General features: G+C 37.4%; 1 protein-coding gene across 1 annotated transcript in view; it reads right to left on the bottom strand.

The window, feature by feature from the left end:
* IPO5 (importin 5) overlaps positions 1-14468 on the bottom strand; it is a 411785-nt gene extending 397317 nt beyond the window's left edge. Inside the window, exons 1-2 of the mRNA XM_053705479.1 lie at positions 14285-14468; positions 2852-2932 (exon numbers count right to left, since the gene is read on the bottom strand). Coding sequence (XP_053561454.1) covers positions 2852-2932; positions 14285-14365 — 162 coding nt within the window. The 5' untranslated portion in view covers positions 14366-14468. The remainder of the gene's footprint in view (positions 1-2851; positions 2933-14284) is intronic.
* Between the last annotated feature and the right edge of the window lie 12102 nt (positions 14469-26570).

Consider the following 26570-nt stretch of genomic DNA (forward strand, 5'->3'; position numbering starts at 1 on the left):
ATTTACTAAAAAAAAAAAAAAAAATATGAGGAAAAAATGGAAAAAAAACACACTTTTTCTAACTTTGACCCCCAAAATATGTTACACATCTACAATCACCAAAAAACACCAATGCTAAATAGTTTATAAATTTTGTCCTGAGTTTAGAAATACCCAATGTTTACATGTTCTTTGCTTTTTTTGCAATTTATGGGGCAATAAATACAAATAGCACTTCGCTATTTCCAAACCACTTTTTTTCAAAATTAGCGCTAGTTACATTGGAACCCTGATATCTGTCAGGAATACCTGAATATCCCTTGACATGTATATATTTTTTTTTTAGAAGACAACCCAAAGTATTGATCTAGGCCCATTTTGGTATATTTCATGCCACCATTTCACCGCCAAATGCGATCAAAAAAAAAAAAGTTCACTTTTTTAAAAAATTTGTCACAAACTTTAGGTTTCCCACTGAAATTATTTACAAACAGCTTCTGCAATTATGGCACAAATGGTTGTAAAAGCTTCTCTGGGATCCCCTTTTTTCAGAAATAGACTTATATGGCTTTGGCGTTGCTTTTTGGTAATTAGAAGGCCGCTAAATGCTGCTGCGCACCACACTTTAATTATGCCCAGCAGTGAAGGGGTTAAATTAGGTAGCTTGCAGGGTTAATTTTAGAGATCAGCCTCCCACCTGACACATCCCACCCCCTGATCCCTCCCAAACCCCACAATTGTTCCCGCCATCTTAAGTACTGGCAGAATAAAAATAATAAAGTATTTTAGCTGTGATGGACCCCTGCCTTAGCCCCAACCTCCCTGATCCCCCCTCCAGCTCTCTAACCCTCTCCCCTACCTAATTACCACCATCTTGGGTACTGGCAGCTGTCTGCCAGTACCCAGTTTGGCCGCAAAAAACCCCCAAAAAGTATTTTTATTTTATTTTTACTTAAAAAACTATTTCTGTAGTGTAGCAGCCCCCCACAATACACCCACCCCCACCCAGATCCTTTTATATTTTTTTTTTTTAAAAAATCCCTTTTTTTCCCCCTTTATGCCCTCATTCATTGGTGTCAGTGTGGCTAATGGGTGCATGTGCACGCGCACATGCACACACGTGCATCGCGCACCCTCACACCCGGCACTATCGCTACCGGTGCAGAGAGGGCCACAGAGTGGCTCTCTCTGCATCGGGGGCTTGTAAAGTGGTATTGCAGGATGCCTCCATATCGAGGCATCACTGCAATACCCTCAGAGCTGCTGGAAGCATTTGTGATCGCTTCCAGCACTCTGTTAGACAACTGACGTACCAGGTACGTCCATTGTCATTAACTGCTTGTTAATGCATGACGTACCTGGTACGTCAGTTGTCATTAAGGGGTTAAGCTAAACTGGAGCTTTTTGTAAGTATTTCATATAGGTTGAACTCAATGGACTTCTGTCTTTTTTCAACCTCATCTATGTTTAAAAAAAAAAAAATTATATATATATATATATATATATATATATATATATATATATTTTAGAGCTGCAACAACTAATCTGCATAATCGATAATGAAAATAGTTGTCAATGAATCTCATAATCGATTAGTTGGTTTGCAATTAGTTGGTCTGTGCACAGCACCAGCTGCTTTATTACAATGAGTTCCTGCACATGGTATTGTGTTTTATGGTTATGTCTTAGCCTAAAAAACGTCTACAGATGTTTACTTTTCACTTTTTCAGGACTCTAAGTTTCTTTTTAAGTTTACAACTACTCCTGGCTTATGTACAACCCAGAAATAATAGGAATCATAATTTGGAATGTTTATATAAAATCAGTTGATTTGGGACTATACTTTGCATGACATAGTGCAGAGCTTGCTTGTTATTTACACCTAGCCTTAGATTGATGGCATTTGTTATATGAATTTATGTCACTATTACCGGTATGCACAATTATTAGCAGATCGCTTGCTATTGCCTATTATATATACTCTATATAGATATGTGTAAGGCTGAATCCTGTTACCGATATATAGTCTTTGCCTTTTTTTTATATTTTTAATTAACTGGAATGTGTACAAATTCAACCTCTGTAAGTATATATCTGTTTTAAGATTTTACTAGATATTTTTCCCCTAACCTTATAGCTGTTTGCCATTGCATATAGATATGCAAGTAAGAGGCCCCTTGCATTGGTGGAGAGCTAACAAAGATAAATAGCCCACCTTGGTGAAATTGGCAAAACCCTTTTAATGCATCTCAGGCACCTCAACATCACCTGAGCGCCTCTTCTCTGCTCCAGGCAAAATAGTTTGCAAAAAAAAAAAATAAAGAGAGCCAGCCTCAGCCAGGAGCATGTATACATGTTGACATTTTTGCATTTCAATGCAAAGTTTCTGAAAGAGTGAATAACAGAATGTTCTGCTGCTTAACAAAATGGACCAACAGTTGTGTCAATGTAAAGTTTTAGTCTGAAGTTTATATTTATAACACTCAGTATGTGGATTTTGTTTTAAATATAGGAAAAAAATGATTTATTCATTTTTTATCCGATTAGTCGATTAATCAAAAAAATAATCGTCCGATTAATTGATTATGAAAATATGTTAGTTGCAGCCTATATTTTTTTTTATTTTTTTTCCCCACCGGATAACACTAACACATTCCATATGCTAGAGAAAGTTTTCAATGACAGTCAGCAAATCAGTTAAAAAGCTGGAATGACTACACACTGTACATTGTGATTCAGTATAAGGTCACTAAACTAATGCTTCCGTTATCCTAGAACAATGATAAGATTAAAGGGAAATAAAAGTATTTGAAATGCACAGCAGTGCATTTTCATTAGAAGCATTTTAACAATGTATATTGCTGTGCCATACCTCCTCAGCAGCAGCTGCATTTCTTATTGCTTGAAGTAAGAAGGTGATTTTAGATGGCCCTGGGATGTTCTCATAGGTTTCCTGAAAAAGACAAAACCATTTAACACTATTCATTAAACAGAAAATAAAATTGTCATCCAACTAGTTTAAAAATACTACATAAATGTAATTAATGTTACAGAGTCAGTCAACACCAAATTTGTTATTGTTTAAAAGGTTAGATAATGCCTTTACTACACATTTCCCAGTTTGCACAACCAATATTGTTCTATTAATATACTTTATAGCATTTAAACCTCTTAAAGGGATACTAAACCCATATTTATTTATTTCATGATTGACATGTAATTTTAAGCAACTTTCTAATTTACTCCTATCTTTTTTCGATCTCTTGCTATCTTTATTTGAAAAGCAGGAATTTAACACTTAGGAGCCAGCCCATTTTAGGTTCAGCACCCTGGATAGGCGCTTGCTTATTGTGGGCTACATTTAGCAAACCAAAAAGCATGCATAACCCAGAAAATTTGATAAGGGTAAATTAGAACAATGCTTAAAAAAAAAAAAAAATATTGGGGTTAGTGTCCCTTTAACTTCTGCCTGTTTCTGAGCCACTACAGACAGCCTCTTTATCACATGCTTTTTTAATTAGCTTTTAATAACGAGACAGCAAATCCCTGTGGGCCATATAGACAACATTGTGCTCACACCCATGGAGTTGTGCATAACACTGCATTAATTGGCTAAAATGCAAGTCAATAGCCAGCCATGTAATCAGGGGGCTGTCAAAAGAGGCTTAGATACAAGATTATCAGAGGTAAAATGTATTTACTATTACTATACAGAGCTTCGCTAATACAGCGCTTTGTGGAGCCAAGTTTAACCTCCAAGGATTTTAAAACAGTGCTATATTCATCGTGAGATTGTGAGAAAAGTGACTGGCACCATTTTGTCATGCGCAGTTCACTCTGTTTATAGCATTACAGTGCAATCTGTGTCTCAGTGTTATAGTCTGGCAAATTTTACTACAGTAATTGTCACTATTTTACAGGTACAGTATTTATTGAATGCCAATTGAATACAGTGCTGTGCTAGTGTTAAACTAAACGTAGCACTATTGCACCCCTAATATGTTAGTTCAAACATGTTTTCACGTTTTTAAACACACTGGCAAGTGAAAAGAAAGCTAAAACCGCCTTGTTTCACTTTGAGGCGGTTTTCACTTTACAGCGGGGCTCCGGTCCCTAACCCGTTGTATGATCGGGGTATACCTGTATATTACTATAACCATGTTGGCTGTGCAAAACTCAGGAATGGGTAATAAAGGGATTATCTATCTTTTTACATAAAAAAATTGGAGTTGACTATCGCTTTAAGGCAACAAAATAATTACTTCAAACAAAGAACAAATAATTCTCACACCTTTAACAAAATATTCTGCAGACATGTGATCTGTTAAATGGAAATAAAAGAGCAATAGTAAAATGCTCTAATGTACTAGGGCTCATTATTGCACTACTGCTTGGACAAAACTGTTGAACCTCTTCAAAAAAGGTATACAGCACAGAGTCAGCTCCAGATTGGCAATGCACTGCCACTCCTGAGCTAATAATGTCTGAAGAATAGTGGCTATGCACATATCCACTCTTAATTGGTTCAGCCGTGGACCAGTAGTGCACTGCCAGTCAAGCAGGTTACACACGTTCAAACAAGTGTAATAACATGCACACTGCAGTATTTTATTACTCCTTTTTATTCAGTCATCTCCACAGAAAATCACGCTAACCGGGTGGCAATGTGAAGTAGCCAGGTGAGGACAGTGTAATACTTTGCAACATTTTCTATCATTTATCAATGTTAAAAGTGATGGTAAATTTTAGCGTGCATGAGAGTATTATGAATCTGTGCAAAAAATTAAAGTGAATGTAAATTTTGATGAACCAGTGCCCGGTTTTTAATAATCCTATTAAAAAACAGGGGCACTTTCATTCATTAAACTTTACATTTCACTGGTTTTATTAAAATACATACCTTTTCTTCATGAAAGCTGCTCCAGCTCTTCCCCCGCTCGTCGCAAGCCTCTTTCTACGCCAGAAATGACGATCCCGGACTTCCTCCAAACACGGCGTTGCTTTAGGCAATGATTCCCCCGGGGGGGGGGGAGCCGTGATTGGAGGATGCCGGAATTGTCATTGCTGACGTATGAAGAGGCTTGCGACGGGCTGGAGAAGCGCTAAAGGAGCTTTCAAGAAGAAAAAGTTGGTATTTTAGCAAAACCAGTGAAAGTAAAGCTTGATGAATGAAAGTGCCCCTGTTTTTAATAGGATTTTTAAAAACCAGACACTTATTCCGCAAACTTTACATTCACTTTAACTGGCCTTCATTCATGATTTTAAAATCAAGATAATCGCTAACATTTTGTTTAAATAATGAAACTCCATGCGGCACAGTGCAGCTCTGAAGCAGTTTTTTTTTATGGAGTGGCTAGCAGGGCTAATGAAGAGATGAAAGCATCTCATGAAAGATGTGGTGGGCAGTCAGATGGGGGTTATGGAATATAAAATGATTACATACAATAAATAAAATAATGTTGGAGTGCATCTTTGATTCAAACTCATGTATGAAGGTACAGTTACATTTTTGCATAGATTTGTAATATACTTTCAAGCACATTAAAACATTACCATCCCTTTATGCTATCAAAAGGCATACATTTGTTAAAGGGTAAACTTAGGTAGGTTTTAGAAACTCAGGAGTATGCATGAGTATTTAGCACCACTTTCTCATTAATTGCAACAATTACATTATAATAAACATTATTGAAAAACACTGCCACCATAGAGTGACAAAGAGACTGCACTCATCTGAGCACCGAAAAACCAAATCTAAGTTTACACATTAACAAAGGAGCACAAAGCAAACAATAGAAGTAAATTGGACAGATTCAAATTGCTTGCTCTTAATTTGGACTTTACTCTTGCTTTAATGTTTATAAAATAAACCACAGTTTAAAATGAGCATGGCGTGTTCAACTAAGATCATTGTCACGATAATGTTGGAATAAGATGAATTTCTAAAAAAGGATTCCTAAACTAGCTTCAATTTTTACATTTTTTAAATTTATTTTTAAGTATTTTATTAACAAAAGTTATGTGGGTCGTCATAAATAAAAATTACAGAAACAAGCCCATTAATTGGAAAAACAGATTGCGAGACTGCCTAACTTTAGAGGGATATGAAACTCAAATATTTTCTTTTGTGATTCAGAGCATATAATTTTAAATATTTTATTTTAGCAATTTACTTTTATTATCAAATCAGCTTCATTTAATGTTTGTGTAAGACAGTGCTCGACAAATCTGTTTAAAAATTAGGAGCCAGACATATACCTAGGTTGGTATCTGGTGCACTACATGGCAGGAAATAGTGCTGCCATCTAGTGCTCTTGCAAATGGATAACATTCTTTCGAAATTGCTGCCATACAATGCCCCAGACAAATCATTGCTGCTTAGCTTACGTCCATGTTTTTCAACAAAATATACCAAGAGAATAAACTAAATTTAATAGAAGAAAATTATAAAGTTTAAAATTGCACGATCTGTCTGAGTCATGAAAGAAATGTTTCTGTTAGCCTGCTACACTTTCATCTATAGGACAGTAGTTAAGTCGCTATTTTTTTATTTTTTTTTATATATATATATATCATTAACGTTTTTATCATAAAATATAATTCAATAATTGTATAGTTTCCTATCAAACTCCTCCCGGTGCCGACTTCCTGGTTTTACATGTTTGACGTATACAGCGGTCCAACCCAACATATACGCAAGTCTGATGCACGCTCCCGAGATAGCGTGGTCCTGTGCATGCGCAAATCTCAGCCCAGCGCAGGCGCAAAATCCAGTAATAGTAACTTAGTATCCAATGAATGATAAGAGCGCAGCATTTAGATTATAAGATTGAAGAACAATGTTAAATCGATAGGTGATCATTTCACCCAGTTTTGCTAACCCCGCAGCAATACACCAGCTATACTTACTTAGAAAGATCGGATGAGAAGTCAGATTTTGCGATGGCAGCGGTATTGAGCATGCCCGAATCGTAGACGAGCATCTAGAATCCATACGCAAATTTTGGATTAGCGCATGTGCATAATAATAAAGTGACGTTGCAGGAAAAGGGGCAGAAACGCCCTGCGGGGGGGGGGGGGGGGGGAGAATTATGATTAGTGGAGAGTATTTTAAGTATATGTCAATCAATAATGATTGAAATCGGGAGGAGAAGGGGCACAAAGGGAGAGAGACTTTAAACTTCTATTTTGTGAGTAGTATAATGTTGCTGAGAAAATGATCAAACTATAGTTATTTTCAAATGATTTTTCAGATGGCGTGATCGATTATACTTAACCTTCACTTTAAGGCTACTGCTGTCCCCTAAGTTTATTTGTGTCAAATATAGAAAGACAACCAAAACCAAATGCAACAAACCGATACTGTCTAATCAATATATAGTTTATGGTTTCTAAAATCATAATCATCCCTCCTCTTTTTCTTTTTTACATACATACACCAAAGCAGATGAGCACAGCACACTAACAATCTCAACCACCATGGTGCTCCTTAATTTGTATCACAGTGCTGCCGATCATCCGGATTTAATCAAACAATAACATTTATTGTATGAACGTTTTCGGGGGTTGCCCCACACATATACATACACACACACTTTGGATGATGTGACTTATAACATTACACTAATTTCAGTCAAAATTGCTGGGCTATGGTGGTTCCCTTATTTATCCCAATGTAGGAACACACTAGTGGCTATTGGGGATTCTCTTGACCCCTGCAGCTGTTTGCCTGTATACAGTTAGCTAGACAACTGTGAAGTGCCAGCCTGCTCTACTAGCACCATTGGGTGCCATTCGCTTGTGAGTAGCCACATGCTATATTTATATTTCTGTTTTGATTGTACTAGGCCATATGGCGCTTCTGTGTTTTCTTCTTCCAGATCGTATAAATATACACACAGATATACACACACACACGTGTCTGTGTATGGTGAGAAAGGAAAAAAGGAAAATCCTTCATGGCCATATATATTTTTTTAACAACCAATTAAAAATACCGGGTAGAAAAATAATGGAATAGTAATAAAGTAAGTACAGTCTTGACTTTTTTCCTATATTAAGACATAACTGAGCTATTTTGTTCTTTGCAGTGGCGTGAAACTTCAACATATGCAACAGTGAGTTTCAGGGCTGCATTAGCACATTGACTGTTGAGCAAAGGCACAGGATTACCAATATGTGGGTTATAATTGACTATTTACATTGGGCTTAATTACTGCAGGGTCCTTAGATCAGGCTGGACCATCTGCACTAGATATTCTCACACCTCAAGGAAGCTTACTGAGGTACAGCATGCTCTTCACTTGCGATATATACCAGCAGCGGAGTGGATCTGACCAGCATGGTGGCACTTGTGGAGCCGACTGCTCATATGTTGCAGATGTTTGCTGTACCAATGTTGGTTGGGGCTTCTATGTTGTGCTCGCTATATTGGACCACACAAGATAAAATCCACAGCCAACAGCGGTACAGCAAACACCTACAACATAGCTCCCAAGTGCCACCATGCTGGTCAGTTCCACTCCGCTCTTGGCATATATCTCAAGTAAAGAGTGTGATGTGCCTCAGTAAGCTCCACTTTGATCATGCAGATGCTGTACACACTGCCAGTGCCGGGTAGAGCGCTTCCTATCTAACTCCCTGCTTGGAGAGTGTGTTAAGCATGCTCCTGTATATCTTCAACATCCTTCTGGACTGCTCCCTCACTGGCTTTGCGGCATTCTGGGACTTATACTCCCCAGCCGTACAGGGCCTAGAAGAGATCCAGCCGTACCAGGCTGAATTTTAGATGCAGCAGGCATGCATCGGCATAGACAATTTGGGGAACCTATGGATATTTTGGGGACTTCAAACCAGCGCCTAATTTAAAAAACACAAGTGGTGAGTCGGCGCCTGAGTTTGTTGAGGCCTGCTCTAAATATTTAATATGCAATTCCAATCATGTTGAACCAATACAAGATTTTTAGAACCTACAAATATTAAGTACTGCCGACAAGGCTAGAAAAATTACTTTGAATAACAAGTTTAAAAGAGACCGTAAAGGCAAAAGTAAAGTTTCAGGATTCTGATAGGAGTATGCAATTTTATACAACATCCCATTTTATTTCTGTTACCAAACGTACTTAAAGTGAAAGTAAATTTTCATGGTTTACCACAAATCCAGGCATTGTATGTCATTAACATATCCAGATTGCTATATTATTTTTTTTTAAATATTATTAACAGTTTTATTCTTAGTCTTATAATTCCTACCGTTATCTAGCAGGCTCCGCCTACCTTCCACTTCCTATCTCTCATTGATTTTATGTATAGAGCGGTCCCAACCACTCTATACGTAGCTGCAATGCGCGTTCACAAGCACCGAGCGCATTGCCCCTCCAATGGCAATTCAGCTATTCATTACAGTTTCATCAGATTGAAAATTCTCAATCATACAAAGTTATTTTTGTTCATGGATAAAACGATTGATAACATTGTGTTATCAATCGTTTTATCCATGAACAAAAATAGCTTTGTCTGATTGAGAATTTTCAATATGATGAAACTGTAATGAATAGCATTCTAAGTGTAAGGCATTGCGATTACTTCAGCACTCGGCAGCACTCACTCAGGCAGGCTACAACGTCGAGGCTCTGCTCTTCCGTGCACACGCTGAGGGAGTCTCCTAGCACCGAGTAACAGTTTCTGCACATGAATACCGCACAGTCCTCAGGCCGCAGACACCCGTGCTGCTCAGGCACTGGCAAGTTTGCTTCATCCATATCTCTGCTCAACAATCGGAAATACAGCCAGAGAAACCAACCACAAATGCCGCCTTACCGCTTGCTTTTATATCAACCCCGCCTATCGCTCTGATTGGTAATAAAATGTAAAGAGGCCTTCATTTCACCCAAACATATAAATTCTCGTTTAGTCAATATATTATATGTAACTAAAGAATACAGTATAACTGCAAGCAGAGAGACCCGTAAACCTCTTACAATGCTGTTTACTCAGGGTCATAAATATTCATACACTCTATAAAAGATGTCAGCATTATCCAATCAGTGCGCAGAAAAACTGACGTATCCGTGGTAATTTCTGTTTACTACAGAAATCTGGTAGGCGCATGCGCGCATCGGGAGCGCACAACTTAAGGCATAAAAAAAGTCACGCATGCGCAAATCGATCAATAGTCTAATGACGTAGCTGCCCGGCCGCCTAACGGCCATAAAGTCAATTGGAAGATCACACAACGTGATCACGATGTTGAAAAAAAAAAAAAAAAAAAACGGGTTGAATTGTAACTTGTCAAAAATTATATTTCATTGCTGATAAAAATGTATTTAGAACGAACTTTCTAAAAAATCATGAATGAAACTACTATTGATTTTACATGAACTATTTAACTAAGGATAGTGAAGCATGTAACTTTACCTTCACTTTAATCTGGCCCCCCTTTGCTCCTGAGCCTACCTAGGTATGCTTTTCAACAGAGACGCACTACTGGGAGCTAGCTGCAGATTGGTCACTGCACTTGCCTCGTTATTGGCTCACCCAATGTGTTCAGCTAGCACCCAGTAATGCATTGTTGCTCCTTCAATAAAGGATACCAAGAGAATGAAGTAGATAGGATAACAGAAGTAAACTGTTAAATTGTTAAAAACCAGTGTTCGGACTCCTAAAACAAAAAGGGTTTCATAACCCTTTAACAGATACATTATGGCTGCTTGACATGCCAAGTATTTCCTTACAACGAACCAAGCAGCAAAAACACAGATTAGCAGAAGGATAATATTTTAGGGCAGTGATGGCTAACCTTGGCACCCCTGATGTTTTGGAACTACATTGCCAAAAATGCTCAACTAGACTGCAGAGTTCCTAAGCATCATGGGGAATGGAGTTTCAAAACATTCTGGTGCCAAGGTTAGCCATCACGTTTATAGGGTCTCCTGATTTGTAAAGGACTTTCCTCTCGCCTCCAGGAGACAAATTCCTCTTTGGAAGACAACTTTCAACTAAAATTAAGATTTTAGGAACAGTTTAAAGAGGGGATAAAGTTAAGTGTAAAAAAAACACTAAAGTATGTAACAGGCAATATTTACATGTCACAGTCCAGCATATACATGCAACCTAAAAAGGTGGTTTTAAAGGGACACTCAAGTCAAAATAAACTATTAGGATTCAGATACAGCAGTAGTTTTAAGACACTTTCAAATTCACTTCCATTATCAAAATGGATCAGTATTTTTATATACACACTTTCTGGGGAATAAGATCCTACTGAGCATGTGCACAAGCTCACAGGGTATACGTATACTAGTCTGATCAGCAAATGTGTCACATGATAGGAGAAACATACATTTGGCAGAAAAAAATCTACTGTTTATTTGATATTCAGAGTATGTGTTAAATCATTGTCTTTATTATGCACTTGTTAATTATGCAATTATACTGCATTGAGTAGTGCTTTAAATTATTTTACTAATTTTGCATACAAAATACCATCAAGAAGATATTTATGTACTGTAATCACATATGTAATAGTTTTAAATAAATAGACTATAATTGAAGTATTTATGTACAAATCCAACAAACAATGGCTGCTAACATTTTTATTTATTTTGTTTGTTTTTTTCCAGCCAAAACTGGAATCCCCATAGATGCATTTGAGTTTTGAATAGAAGCATTTTTGTAATATACATGTATTAGTAAAAATGCTTCTAATAAAAGCTACAGCTGTTTGAAAAATGTATTTAAATATGCACTGTGCACCAGCATTTAACACAGTACAGTACTTGCTTAGAGAGCCTGAGGTGCTTGTACCATATGATAATGACTCAATGTGTTAATTGCTGACATGATACAAGCCCCATTGGCATTCTGAGCAGCTGGAGTATTAAAAATGCTGGTGCACTGAGAATATCTAGCTATGCTTCACATGCTCAAGCAGAGAAAAATGTTTACACTAAAACAGTGATAACTTTTACTACAAGCATTTTATAGCAAATATATATATATATATATATATATATATATATATATATATATATATATATATATATATATATATATAATGCAATTTTGTTTCCATTCAAAGGTGTAATTCATCTATGTGCATTTAAATTTTGGCTGGAATGTCCCTCTAAAGGGACACTGAATCCAAATGGTTTCTTTCATGATTCAGATAGAGCATACAATTTTAAGCAACTTTCAAATTTACTCCTATTATCAGGAGACAATTTTTGGTTCAGTACACTGGGCAGCACTTGTTTATTGGTGGGTGAATTTGTCCACCAATCAGCAAGAACAACCCAGGCTGTTTACTAAAATGGGCTGGCTTCTAAACTTACATTCTTGCTTTTCAAATAAAAATACCAAGAGAATAAAGAAAATGCGATAATAGGAGTAAATTAGAAAGTTGCTTAAAATTGCATGCTCTATCTGAATCACAAAAGAAAAAATTGGGTTCAGTGTCCCTTTAAGTCCATCTTAGGCTTCTAAAAATGTCTGACTGGTTCCTCAATACCCCTGCTTGGTACTATATTCATATATATCAGCAAAGCATAGTATGTATATATTTTACACACACGTAAAGAAAGGGTCAACTAAGAAGGGGGGTTGGATCAATTGTTTTACAAAAGCTTGTGCTGAACTATGCTGAGCAATGAGGTCAGTGAAAAGAAGCAGCCTATGAGTCAGTCCTGTGAGACAGACAGTGGAATTCAGATCCATTCATGAGAGATTCCTCTGCAAGCCTCTCAATATACTCTGCTGGGGAGGAATTAAATCTCATTGTGAAAGAGATAGCAGTTACTAAACAATTTAGTGAATAGTAAATGCTTGCAGGAGAAAAAAAAAAAAAAAATAAGAGTGACGATTATAGATAGCTGCTTGTTTTACTAAATTCAGTGATGTCCAACAGTTTCAGGGATTTATACACCCTGAAACATAATGGGATCACAAAAAGCCATATATGCATAAAGTTATATTAAAGAATAAGGTAGGATTGTTAGGGGAAAAAACTAGGATTGATCAACCTCAGTACAGCCCACATTCTCCTGCTCCTTTTCTTCTCTTACTATTCACAATACAGAACGTCCTTCTCTAAACCTGACACAATCTACCAACTCTCTGAAACCAATGTGGGTTCTAGAGCAGTGTTAAAAACTCGTTCCACAGGGCACACAAACAGGCTATATTTTTTTTATATATCTGTATGAGATCATAGGTGAAACAATCAGCTCATTGGTAAGAGTAGATTAGTAAACATGGTTGATGATCAGCTGATTATTTTACCTGGGTTATATTTCAAATATAACCACCAGGCAGGGTGGAACACATATATATATATATATATATATATATATATATATATATATATATATATATATATATATATACACATATACACACACACAGTATGTATATATAATTTATTTTAGTTTCAAACACCGGGGCTTTTCTCCATCAGTACAAATTATTTTTGAACTGCTTGGGAAAGCCATACGGTTCTTTAACCTAAGGCTGGGGGGTGACATTTTAGCTATGAGTGCAACTGGGTCAGTCAAATAGTATGCTACATGTATACATAGGTTTAAATGTGTATATATAGAACATAAAAAAGAGGTCTAAAATGGGTTCAACTATATTTCTAAGGAAAAAGAAATCCTGTTTCACAAATTAAAATAATCACAAACCCATACATTTTGTTTTTAATCTTTTTTGTAATTACCTCGTTTATTTCATTAAAAAAAAAACAGAAGGCAAACGGATGTTTCAAAGCATGCACATAATGATAAAGGTAAAATCTGAGTTTAGAACGCAAAAAAAAAAAAAAAAAAAAAAAAACAGATTTTACCATGATCAAATAAAAGAATTATTATAAATCAGTTTGCTACCAGAGAACTGTAGCGGATCACAATTTTGTATAAACCTACTTGCATTTTTCTAGGGGCAACAAAGTGTGTAAAAGTTGCAGTTAAAACATTTTTTTGTGGAAAGTTTTAAGTCTTGAGGATGTGCTTATGAGAGAGAAATGATCAGTATGAATGGGTGATGGAAGCCTAGAAAGTATCATCATCCACTCTGACACGCAACAGGTCTGCAGTAAAGGGTTAACCAAGCATTAGTATGATAGCGCTACAATAACGGAACACTGAAAAAACAAAGTTATCTTTTGGCTTGGAAAACAGCTGAGAAGAACCGGGGAGGTGTCACTCTCTGGCTGCACGTGGGCCGCACTACCTGCTCGCGCCATCTGTCACCCACTAGCCTTTCACTACACTACAACTAATAGAAGCGGTGCGCGTCTAGCACGGCTCACCTCGGCCTGCTTCCTAGTGTTGTTATCCGGACTCAGTAGGTTTCCTAAGAGCAGATAAAACTGTTGCTGCTCTGTCGCCATAACTGCTACCGATGGTGGTCCAGACAGTAAGAAAGAGGGCGGGAGGCAGAGCGCGGGCCGGAGAACAGCCTGACTGGGGGCGGAGCACGCGAGGGCACCCAGCGGGGAGGGGCTGCGGCCAGCGCGCGCTCTGACCTTACGCGTCCCAAAAGCCGGTGCTCAAACGTGTACCCATTGGCCAGGACTCGAGGGGGTGGAGCTATGAAATGTCAAAGTGTTACAGCTCCCAGCATGGGACAGCTGACGGAATCACTGAGAAAAATGGATGAGCTCATTGATTGGCTAGATGAGAAGCTGCCGATAGGCCCCCTAAAGAGAGTTCCTGAAAACTAAATGGGCGGAGAAGTTCAACGTCATCTGTGGATGGGTAAAGCGAAGAGACGAGCGTCACAGGAATTTTGTCCGTTCGGAAAGCGCGGGAAATATAGTGGGGTTTGGGGAATCGGATTTAGTTTATTCCATACCGTACCCCGACGTAGTGTTATGCTAATGGTTGTGAGGGGATGGGTTGCAAAGTGACTAAAATATAATTCACAAACATTTGTTTTTTTTGGAAAAATACAATTTCTTGAGATGAGAGGACTCAATGCGATATGGGTACCTTAAAGGGACACTGAACCCATTTTTTTTCTTTCCTGATTCAGATAGAGCATGCATTTTTAAACAACTTTCTAATTTACTATTCTCAAATTTTCTTCATTCTCTTGGTATCTGTATTTGAAAAGCAAGAATGTACATTTAGAAGCCGGACCATTTTTGGCAAACAACCAGCGTTCTTGCTGATTGGTGGATAAATTCATCCACCAATAAACTATGCTTAACCAATAATTGACTGACTCCTTAGCTTAGATGCCTTTTTCAAATAAAGATAGCAAGAGAACAAAAAAAATGATAATTGGAGTAAATTAGAACGTTGCCTAAAATTGCATGCTCTATCTGAATCATGAAAGAAAAAAATTGGGTTCAGTATTCCTTTAAGATTATAAACAGTGCTTGTAGAAGCTACAAAGTAGACGTAATGAAACTTTGTCAAAGCACATATATTTCCAACTACTTTTAAACACATGTGTGCTTTCTGTATAACACTGTTTTGTTAAAGGGATATGAAACCTACATTTTAGATCTAGTACAAATGTCCTCCAGTTAGCCTTGGCATCTTCCTCTCACAAAGTACCATCTCTCTCAAGATCCCTTGTTCTAAAATAAGCAGCGACGCATAAGAATGCGGGACCTACGTCACTTCCAGTGATGTGAAATCAGCTGTTGTAGGTGTGGCGCTCACTGCGCATGCGCAAGAGGCCCAACCTCCTCCAAACAGCTGTTTAAGGCGACTTATTTTAGAACAAGTCGAGGAATTCTATGGCCCGTAATCTTCAATGCGCACACAGCCCTACTCCTCACTCATCAGAGACAAGGCACTAGCGGTACACTGGAAACACGTCCCTATTGGTTGTCAAGACATTGACTTCACGGACCAGTCAGATAATGCAGTAACACTTTTTTCCTATGTATTATCTGATCGGTCCGTAGTACGTTTGATTTGCCCATCTCCATTCAATTTCAAAATTGTTCCATTGCGTGCCGCCGACTTTCCGTTCCTGGGGGGAGAGGGGGCTTATGGGGGTTACAAGGGGGTGCTGATGGGCTTACGTAAATAACACAGGGGGTGCTTTATGGGGGGGCTGATGGGGCTTATGTCGGTTACAGAGGGTGGGTGCTTATGGGGAGTTACAGGGGGGACTGATGGGGCTTATGTCCCTCTGTAAACTACATAAGCACCAGCGCCCCCATGTCATGCCCATAAGCACCCCCTGTGTAACCTACATAAGCCCCATCAGCACTCCTTGTAACCCCTATAAGCACCACCTGTGTAACTTACGTAAGCCCCATCATCACCCCCATAAGCAGTGCCTCTATAAATTATGGACCCTCTGATAAGAGTAGGGCCGTGTGCGCATGCGCGGCATTGTTCGCGCCTGCGCAATGAAGATTATGGGCCATATAATTCCTCGACCCGTTGCTTAGCATTACGGCTGTTTTGAGGAGGTTGGGCCTCTTGCGCATGCGCAGTGAGCACCACACGCCTCCAGCAGCTGATTCACGTCACTGGAAGTGATGTAGGTCCCGTATTGTTACGCAGAAGACAACTTATTTTAGAACACCCTTCTTTCATTAAAGGGACACTGAACCCATATTTGTTCATTTGTAATTCTAAAAGAGCATGCAATTTTACTCAACTTTCTAATTTACTCCTATTATCAATTTATCTTGGTTCTCTTGCTATCTTTTTTTGGAAAAAGAAGGCATCTAAGCTTTATTTTGGTTTCAGTACTCTGCACAGCACTTTTTTATTGGTGGATGAATTTATCCACCAATCAGCAAGAACAACCCAGGTTGTTCAACAAAAATGGTCCGGCATCGAATTTACTCCTATTATCAAATAAAGATACTAAGAGAATGAAGATAATTTGATAATAGGAGTAAATTCGAAATTTGATTGAAATTTCATGCTCAATCTGAATCATGGAATTACATTTTTGGCTACAGTGTCCCTTTAAGACATCAGATCTCTCTATTTGATGTCATACCGATTTACTACTTAACCTTGTCTCAAATAAGTTTTTAAGATCATTTGATACTCTGACTCAGGCAAGAAAGCCTCTGACAAGGCACATTTATCACAAAGTCTGGAAAATGTTCCTGGTGTGAGTCTAAGAATTACCATTACAATTCTTAGGTAAAGCAACTCTAGGTTCAGGTGGATAGTTAAAGGGACAGTCTAGTCAAAATTAAACTTTCATAATTCAGATAGAGCATGCAATTTTAAACCACTTTCCAATTTACTTTTATCATCAAATTTGCTTTGTTCCCTTGGTGGTATTTTTGAAAAGCTAAACCTAGATAGGCTCAAACTGATTTCTAAACCGTTGAAAACTGCCTCTTAGCTCAGAGTATTTTAAAAGTTTTTCACAGTTAGACTAGTTCATGTGTGTCATATAGATAACATTGTGCTCACTCCTGTGCAGTTATTTAGGAGTCTGCACTGATTGGCTACACTGCATGTCTGTCAAAAGCACTTAGATAAGGGGGCAGTTTGCAGAGGCTTAGATACAAGGTAATCACAGAGGTAAAACATATATTAATATAACTGTGTTGGTTATGCAAAACCGGAGAACGGTTAAAGGGATTATCTATCTTTTTAAACAATAACAAATTCTGGTGTAGACTGTCCCTTTAACAGCAGATTCTGATTGAAGATTACAGAAACCACAAGTTTGAACTAAGGCCAAATGCAGAACACTAAAGTTTAATTCAAAGTTCAGAATACTTAAAGGGACAGTCAACATCAAAAATTGTATTGTTTAAAATGATAAATAAAGCCTTTACTACCCATTCCCCAGCTTTGCTCAACCAACATTGTTATATTATTATACTTTATAACATTTAAACCTCTAAATTTCTGCCTGTTTCTAAGCCACTACAGACAGCCTCTTATCACATGCTTTTTTATTAGCTTTTCACAACAAGAGACTGCTAGTCCATATGGGCCATATAGATAAAATTGTGCTCTCTCCTGAGAAGTTGTGACTGACCCTGCACTAATTGGCTAAAATGTAAGTCAATAGATAATAATAGTCTTGTGATCAGGGGGCTGTCAAAAGAGGCTTAGATACAATGAATTTTTTTTGGATGATCTGCCATGTAATAAAAATTAAAAAGATGTTAGATACCACTTCAGTTAGTGGTAGACAATCCTTTGGCCTGGGTTCTGGAACAGGGATCTGTATGGTTCTTGAGGACAATTGTTTTGATAAACATTTAAGTCCCTTATTTTATTATATTCATTTATTAATTTGAGCCTCCTGTTCCTCAGAATTTCTTTTAATCAATTTTTTGAGAACGACATTATTTCATTTAAAGTCATAGCACAAGTTTATAAATTAAAAAAAAAAAGTGTTTCATTTTTTGTACTATGGACATATGTCTGCTCTGCCTTGATTAAATGACAACTTTTTAATATCAAGGAGGATTTGAACAGCCAATAGAATGCAAGGTCAATCCTATTGGCTGATTGGATCAATTTTTTCCTACCTTAATTCCGATTGGCTGATAGGATTCTATCAGCCAATCAGAATTCAAAGGACACCATCTTGGATGACGTCATTTAAAGGAACCTTCATTCTTCGTTAGGACCTCTCAAAAGACAAGAAGGGTATCAACGGCACTCCTTATAGGTATATATTGGCTCTATATTTAACCCCCTGTTTCCAATCTGAAAGGGAATATATCCCTATATATCTACATGTTGGATAAAGTAGGAGCTATGTAGTATTAAACTTGTGAGAACAGTAAAGTAGAGAAGAGCTCAAACTGAGAAGACTACATCCTTAGCACTCAATGGGTTAATATAGAGTAGATCGTCATGTGTGAAAAGGCACTATTATATAAAGGCAACTTAGGTAGCTGAATTAGCTAAGTGAGCAGGATGACTCTACGTTAAAATATAACTTTTATTAATTAAATAAACATTAAAATACTGGAAAATATAATGTTAAAAACACCCAGGAGCTGAAAACTGGTCAAATGACCTAGTCAAAATAGGTTGAATGTGTGATTGTACTGATTACAAACCATCAACTAATGGTATTCTCTTACTCTAGTGTATCTTTATGTTAAGTGATTAAAACAAATCACACCGTATGGTAACTGTTAATATGTTGGTGAATAACAGAAAAGATACAATTTAATGTGGAGCATACTTATACACAATTATTCAATATAGTTGAAACTAAGTATACTGTCAATATACTGCTGTATAGTGAAACTGAGAAAATTGAATTCACAATGTTAACCTCTTAGTCAGCTTTATTTGTCCACCATACTTAAATAAAAATAAGACATTATGTACTGTCAAATATTACTGAATGGCGACGTTGTGTGAGTTCAGTTCACATAATGAAGTGAGTTGACAACTTTATTAGTCACAGAACTTCAGGGGAGAGAAAATCTTGTGTACTATCTAGTACTGCTAAGTAGCTGGGCTGAGTGTGTTAGACATCATTAGCAAATAATCAGCTTGTATGTAAATATGTATCTCATGCTTTCTTCTGATGTTTATTAGTATTAAAATAAACAGAGACTACTGAGTGTGCCGTCAAATATCATTAGTAATATAGATAACTATTATAGGCACAAACTACCAATGCTTATGGAATTATAAATACCCCACCAGTCAGGTCTAATGCGATATACAAGTTACAGCCAGTAACAGATAGAGTTCATAATATGACCAGTGCTGGTTGTGTATATATTATATAACTCCCGGTGTAATCTATATAACTGCACCAAAGTGATAAGCGTGTTGACTTGTATCTCCGGTGAGTTACAGATAGAATTGAAATTCACAGACTAGATTGATACTGTTTCCATAATCGACATCAGCATACGCTACCGCATAGCAAAATTGCAGAAGCTGTGAGGATGCTATTCACAGCAAGGATCGTCAGCTTGTGTATACTGGCACCAATGTATTGAGATGCATACGAGAGCGTTATAGTCTGCCAAAACAATTTTTTTGCAAGTTACTGTGATGTGTGTGTCAATCACACAGTGCAGATATATTAACAAGCTATAGATCGCGGTTTGTACAGCTACGGTGTCATGCATACAGGTATGAGAGGCTAATGGTAACGATATAAAAATGCCCAGTTACATTAAAAATTTAAGTTCACTCCTGAAACGCTCCTCAGTGTCTGCTAGTATACAAGAAATGCATTACAAGCTTACAAGCAGATGGTATCTTACCCCTGCTAGGTTACATAAAATGTTCTCTTCCATCAACAGCACCTGTTGGAGGGGATGCGGTGGAGAGGGTTCTCTATCACATATTTGGTGGTCTTGTCCTAAACTAGAGGTATATTGGGCGACTATTTTTGACATAATTTCAAACCTAGTAAACACACATATACCCGCTCGGACTTCCGGTTGGGGATAGGAGAGTGAGCACGCTGCTGAAGCTCTCTACTCTGGCTCTTTGAGCTAAGCACCAACTCCCCGCATCAAAGAACGCCTTTGCCGGCTAAGACCGGCCTGGATAACGGACCCACGGGTCCCGGATGTGGAAGTCACCGTCTGCTAAGCGAAGCTTCGTGGCAGAAGCAACTCTACAGCCCATTCCTGTAACTGGGTAATAGACGCTGAAGACGCCGAAAGCTCCGGCATTGTGCACACACAAGCGGATGTGCAGCAATCTTACTACCTGGATAGTGAGACGTGCTGGTGCCAGTGTGCGGTTAACAGATAGCGCTGTCCGGAACGGAAAACTGGTCGGTCAGAAGAGCCCGCAAGTTTGGGGTACTGCCCCGCGAGGGGCGCTTGATGAGCTGGTCCGACGAGGGGATTAACGGCAGTAATCTTGGCTGCTGCATCAAGTGGAGCCGCTGTGGAGGCGGCCCGCCTTTGGGGGCTCTGAGTCATCCTAGCCTAAGGTGGCTCCAGAGGTGACAGTAAAAATCTGAGACGGAAACTGGCCCAAGTGCAACAAACAAACGAAGAGTCAAGAGGAAACAGAGGAAATTACAGACATTTGCACGTTTGGAGACCGGGAACCCCCCTGGCTCACAGAGGCAGAAGGAATTTGGTCAGTGTCAAGGAAAAAAAAGCTGCTTATTTGAAAGGGGTGTCTGCTGTTGAAGGGCCTAAAAAGGCTAAAATTTGCATGGTTACCCAATACCACCTATATCTGGGGACAGAAGCTACCCAGGAGCGGATTACAACACGAGCCTAAGATAAGTAACCTTGTAACAATTCTAGACATTTTGAGGAACTGCCTTATCTGGGAGAAGTGTTTTTTTTCTGGTGTTACTGTTTTCTGCAAATATTATTGACATACAGAGCTCAGGCCAACACAGGAACAGTGATACCTGAATATGGACATATATGTGTCATCTGTGAGCGTGGTTTAAAATCTTGGAATATAAGAAAATGTTTTATATAGTGTAACAGGGTTCAAGATAACAAAATAGTTTGCCAAAGTTGGGCTAGAAAGATTGGGGATACTGTTTTTTGTGTTTGAAGCCTTGCAAGAAAAAGAGGGTAATCTGTGGTGTCTGATGATAGTATCAAATATATACTACTTAACTGTTTAATTATATGCATATAACCATAGGAGTTCGTGTTCTCCACCTACTGATATTGTAAAAACTGTCTGTATATTCTAGCTCTGATAAAACTGTATCAAAAGAGGTTTTAGGAAAATCAGATATAACAAGGGCTGGCGTTTAACACACCTCACTGAAACTGAATTCAGCGTTTAAATAGTTTTTTCTTTCTTTTTTCTTCCTTTCTTGTTTTCACTTGCTTTTTTCCTATATATTTTTTTATCACTATTTTTTTTTTCTATCGTGGTTTTGTTCCTTTTTGTTTTCTCTTGATCATCTTTATTTGCACCTTCACCTGCACTGATAGGGCAGGGTAACATACACCTCACCTTGTGGTGTCCAATTGCACAGGTATATGTTTTTTTTTTGGGTTTTTTCTCGCTCATACACGGCACGTATATATGTGTGTATGTGCATATATATGTATATATACACCTTCTGTTGCACTTTACCAGTTTGATAAATTAATAATACCCACACGGACAGGGTATAAGTAGGGAAAGTACATTTGCACAAACACATGGATAGATTTATCACACAAGCAAAAAATTTGCCAGCAATGCCAACTAAACGTGATAAGAAAGTAACAAAAAATTTGGAGTTAGAAACCAGTATGGAGCCACAATTAGTACAATCTGATAAACAGGAGACTCAGACACTTATTCAACAAATTACTGATTTAATAATGCCACAATTTAATGCTATTAAAAATGATATTTCTGGCCTCGCGGAGGAGGTTAGGCAATTTTCAAAAAGGATAGCAGAGGTAGAATTAAGAGTCTCAGATCTAGAGGACCAGGCAGGACTACAAGATAAGAAAGTCAAAGCTCAGGAAGTAACAATATTAAAACTTCAAGCCAAAGTAGAGGAATTAGAAGACCAGTCACGCAGGAATAATATAAAAATAGTGGGTTTGCCAGAATCTATTATGCCCCAGGACCTAAATAAATTTGCCTCGCAAGAACTGCCAACGTTATTAGGTCTGCAAATCACAGATTCATTATTCATTGTAGAAAGGGCACACAGATTAGGATCTCCCAAAATGGGCCATGAAAGTACAATTAAACCAAGACCCATTATGATAAAATACCTGAATTTCCAAGCGAAGGTTATAATAATGAGACAATTTAAACAGAAAAGTACGCTAATGGTAGGTCAGAATAGGATACTTCTTTTTCAAGATTACTCAATGGAAACACAAATGAAACGTAGGGAAATGTCCCCCTATTGCACAACCTTAATTCAGAGAGGTGTACAGGCAAGGCTCATATATCCAGCAAAAATTTGTCTGAAAGTTAATAATGAAAATGTGATATTGAAAACGGCAAAAGAAGCTCAAGATTTTATTAGCACACTATAGCTCATGATATAGGATGAGAGGCGGTGCCCAGTTTAGTTTAGCTTTGCAATGTATGACATCAACAACAACTACATAAGGGCCATTGTAAGGGCTCTACTCTTTTTAGATTATAAATGTATTGAATCTATGAAGGTGTCAAGCTTAGATGTACAGAGATATGGTATGCAGAGTAAAGAGTTTTTATTGTTTGTACAGGCCTTTGTCTTTTGTTTTCCTTCTTTCTTCTTTTTTTTTTTTTTTTTTTTTTTTTGTTTTTGTTGCTCTCTCTGATATTAATTCAGTTTTATAGTTTAAAATAGTTAATATTCTGTCATGGAATGTTGGGGGAATAACCTCCCCAGCAAAGAGGAGTATAATTTTAAAATTGCTAAAAAAAAATAAACCAGATATTGCTCTTATACAAGAGACGCATTTGCAAGATGAGGAGATTGTTAAACTTAAATGTAATTGGGTAGGTGAGATAGTATCCGCACCTGGACCGAAACGCAAGAGAGGGGTCGCAATATTATTTGCAAGAACTTTTATGTACAAAATTGTTAACCAAATACAGGACCCAGAGGGGAGATACATCATAGTTGAAGTAGAACATGGTAATACACACCTAGTAATTTGCAATATATATGGCCCAAATGAGTTAGATCCAGTGTTCTGGGAAAACATTTATGTTAAACTATTTCCATATATCAATAAAAATCTGATCGTTGCCGGGGATTTTAACATGACAACCAGTCCAATTATGGATAGAATTAGACAGGGCTACTCCCAGATAGGTAGGAAAGCGGAAGAAAAATTATTCGCCTCTTTTCGTAGCAAGCTGAATCTTTTTGATATTTGGCGAATAAAAAACCCAGATATAAGAGCATTTACATGCGAGTCTAAGACACATAAAGCGATGTCTCGGATAGATCTGTTTCTAATAAGCGAAGCTATGTTTTCACTTGATCTTAATCCTATGATCCAGGATATACTAATCTCAGATCACGCAATTGTTAGTCTGGAGATAGACGGGATTAGGAAGCAGAAGAGCGGTGTTAACAATTTTTATTTCCACAGATTCTTAGTTCAGGATAGCGACTTTAATAGGTTTTTAATAAAAAAATGGAAACTATACTATGATGAAAACAAAAATTATTACCATAAGATAGAAATATTCTGGGAGGCTGCCAAGGCAGTACTTCGGGGAGAAATAAAGGCCTATATGGTTAAATGGAGGAAAAAAACCACAGCAATGGATGTGCAGTTGGCAAACCAACTAAAAAATAAGTATAAAGCCTATATTAGTACACCTAATGAGAAAAGCTGGGTTGATTATACAAAGGCAAAGATAGAAAGAGAGAACTTCCTGAAAATAAAAATAGCTAAACAGGAAAAAAAAATGAATGCGTTTTTCACCAGCCATCATGGAAGGTCAGCTAAAGTATTATCTAAAATAATGAAGAACAGGCAGGTTGAGAAAAGATATCTAACCTCAATTAAAATTGGGGAGACAAGATACACAACTGCGAGTAAAATAAGACAGGCAATGTATGAATATTACAAGGAAATTAATATGGCAGGAGCATGTGATAAAAAGATAAAAGAACAGTTTTGGGGAAAAGTTACTTTACCAAAAATAGACCCAGATGAATTATTGGAATTTAATTTGCCGATAACAGAAGAGGAAATTATTAAAGGAATAGGAAAGGCCAAACTGAATAAGTCTCCAGGCCCAGATCAAATTCCAGTGGAAATTTATAGAATCCTGAAAAATGAATTACCCGGCACGTTAGGTGACCTCTTTAATCAGTACTTTAGGGATAATTTTTCAGGATCTGACTTGTTTTCTGCATCCACAGTCACATTAATATATAAAAAAGGTAAAGACCCAGAAAATCCAAATGCATATAGACCAATATCATTACTAAACAATGATTATAAACTTCTCACATCAATAATTGCAGACAGATTAAAAAAGTACATAAATTAGTTGATTCATCAGGATCAATCGGGGTTTATGCCAGGGAGAAATGTTTCAAAAAATATAAGAAAAGTTCTAATGACTTTAAATCATTACTGGAATGAAACTAAGGCCAAAGGAAAAAACTGTGAAAATGATGTAGCCCTAATAACATTAGATGCTGAAAAGGCTTTCGATTTAATTAATTGGGACCACCTGTTCACTACACTAACACAATTTGGCCTAACAGGGAATTTTTATAATTTTGTGAAACTGATTTACAATACACCATACTCCTGCCTTCAAATAAATGGTCAACTGTCGCCAAAAATAAGGTTAACAAAAGGAACAAGACAAGGGTGCCCGTTGTCACCCTTGCTATTTAATTTGTCACTAGAACCATTTGCTATAAGGCTGAGACAAAGCTTACCGGGGGTAAAGGTAGGAGACGGCAGGGTGTCTTTGGCACTATACGCAGACGATATAATACTCTTTTTGTCTAGAACATCTCAAACTATACCAACATTATTAGAATTAATAGAGGAATTCAGTGCGTTTTCTGGCTATAAGGTCAATCAGGGTAAGTCAGAAATACTTTGGGTTAGAAAACCCTGTGGGCAGCAGATTAAGCATCCCTTTCACGAAGTAGAACAAATTAAATACCTGGGTATAAATGTAAGCAATAATCCAGGATTATGGTATAGCTTAAATTTTTCAAAGTTCTTTCAAGAAAGTAAGAGGCTTCTAGACGGATGGAGACCACTTCCCATAGCTTTATCAGCCAAAATCACGATTCTGAAGACTTTTTTATTCCCCCGTCTATTGTATTTACTGCAAAATTTACCTATATTTCTCAAAAATACTGACTTGAAGAATCATGAAAAAGAATGTAACTCCTTTCTATGGGGAAAGGGAAGGGTCAGATTAGCTAAAAGATTGTTGTATCTTGACAAAGAGGCTGGGGGATATGGCCTGCCCAATATTAAATTATATAATCAGGTTACTATGGTAAAACTCGCTGCTGACTGGATCACACAAATAAGTCAATTTTCCTCGCCAGAGATAGAAGAAAGTTTAATAAAACCCTTTTCCTTAAAAGATCTACTGCATATCCCATTTTCCAAATTACCTCCAAAAATCCGAAATCTGAGAATGATAAGTAACATAGTAAAGGCATGGCAAAAATGTTGTAATACTCTCAACATCAATTACAAGGTATCCAAATATCTTACGTTTATGGGACATATAGATTTTGGACCTGGATTGAATTATGGAATATTTCATAGCTGGAGAAATGCAGGTCTGGAGTACATAGTACAATTATTAGATAAAAGAACAGGGCTGATAAAATCTTTTTCCCAAATTCAAGTAGAATTTGGTCTACCGAGACATCACTTTTTTGGCTATCTTCAGGCCAGACAATTTTTTAATCATTTAACGTATAATCAAGACAGCAACTGGGAGTTAGGGATAGTTGGAATAGGTATTCAAATTTACAGGGCGGGTTTTTTCTCAATCGCAACATGGTATAAAATGATTATGAAAAACTTAGGTAAGACACATTTAGAGAATCTACAGAATAAATGGCAAAAGATTCTGCCAGAAATTACAGAAACAAATATCAAACAAAGTATAGAAATAGTTGGAGATAAGTATATGCGGTGGAAGGAAACAGATAGCTACATCATAAACAATGCATATATTACCCCTAAATTACTAGCGAAATGGGATAAAAACTCCAAAGGAGAT

This window comes from Bombina bombina, chromosome 3 (assembly GCF_027579735.1).
Source record: "Bombina bombina isolate aBomBom1 chromosome 3, aBomBom1.pri, whole genome shotgun sequence".
In the NCBI taxonomy this organism is placed as follows: domain Eukaryota; kingdom Metazoa; phylum Chordata; class Amphibia; order Anura; family Bombinatoridae; genus Bombina; species Bombina bombina.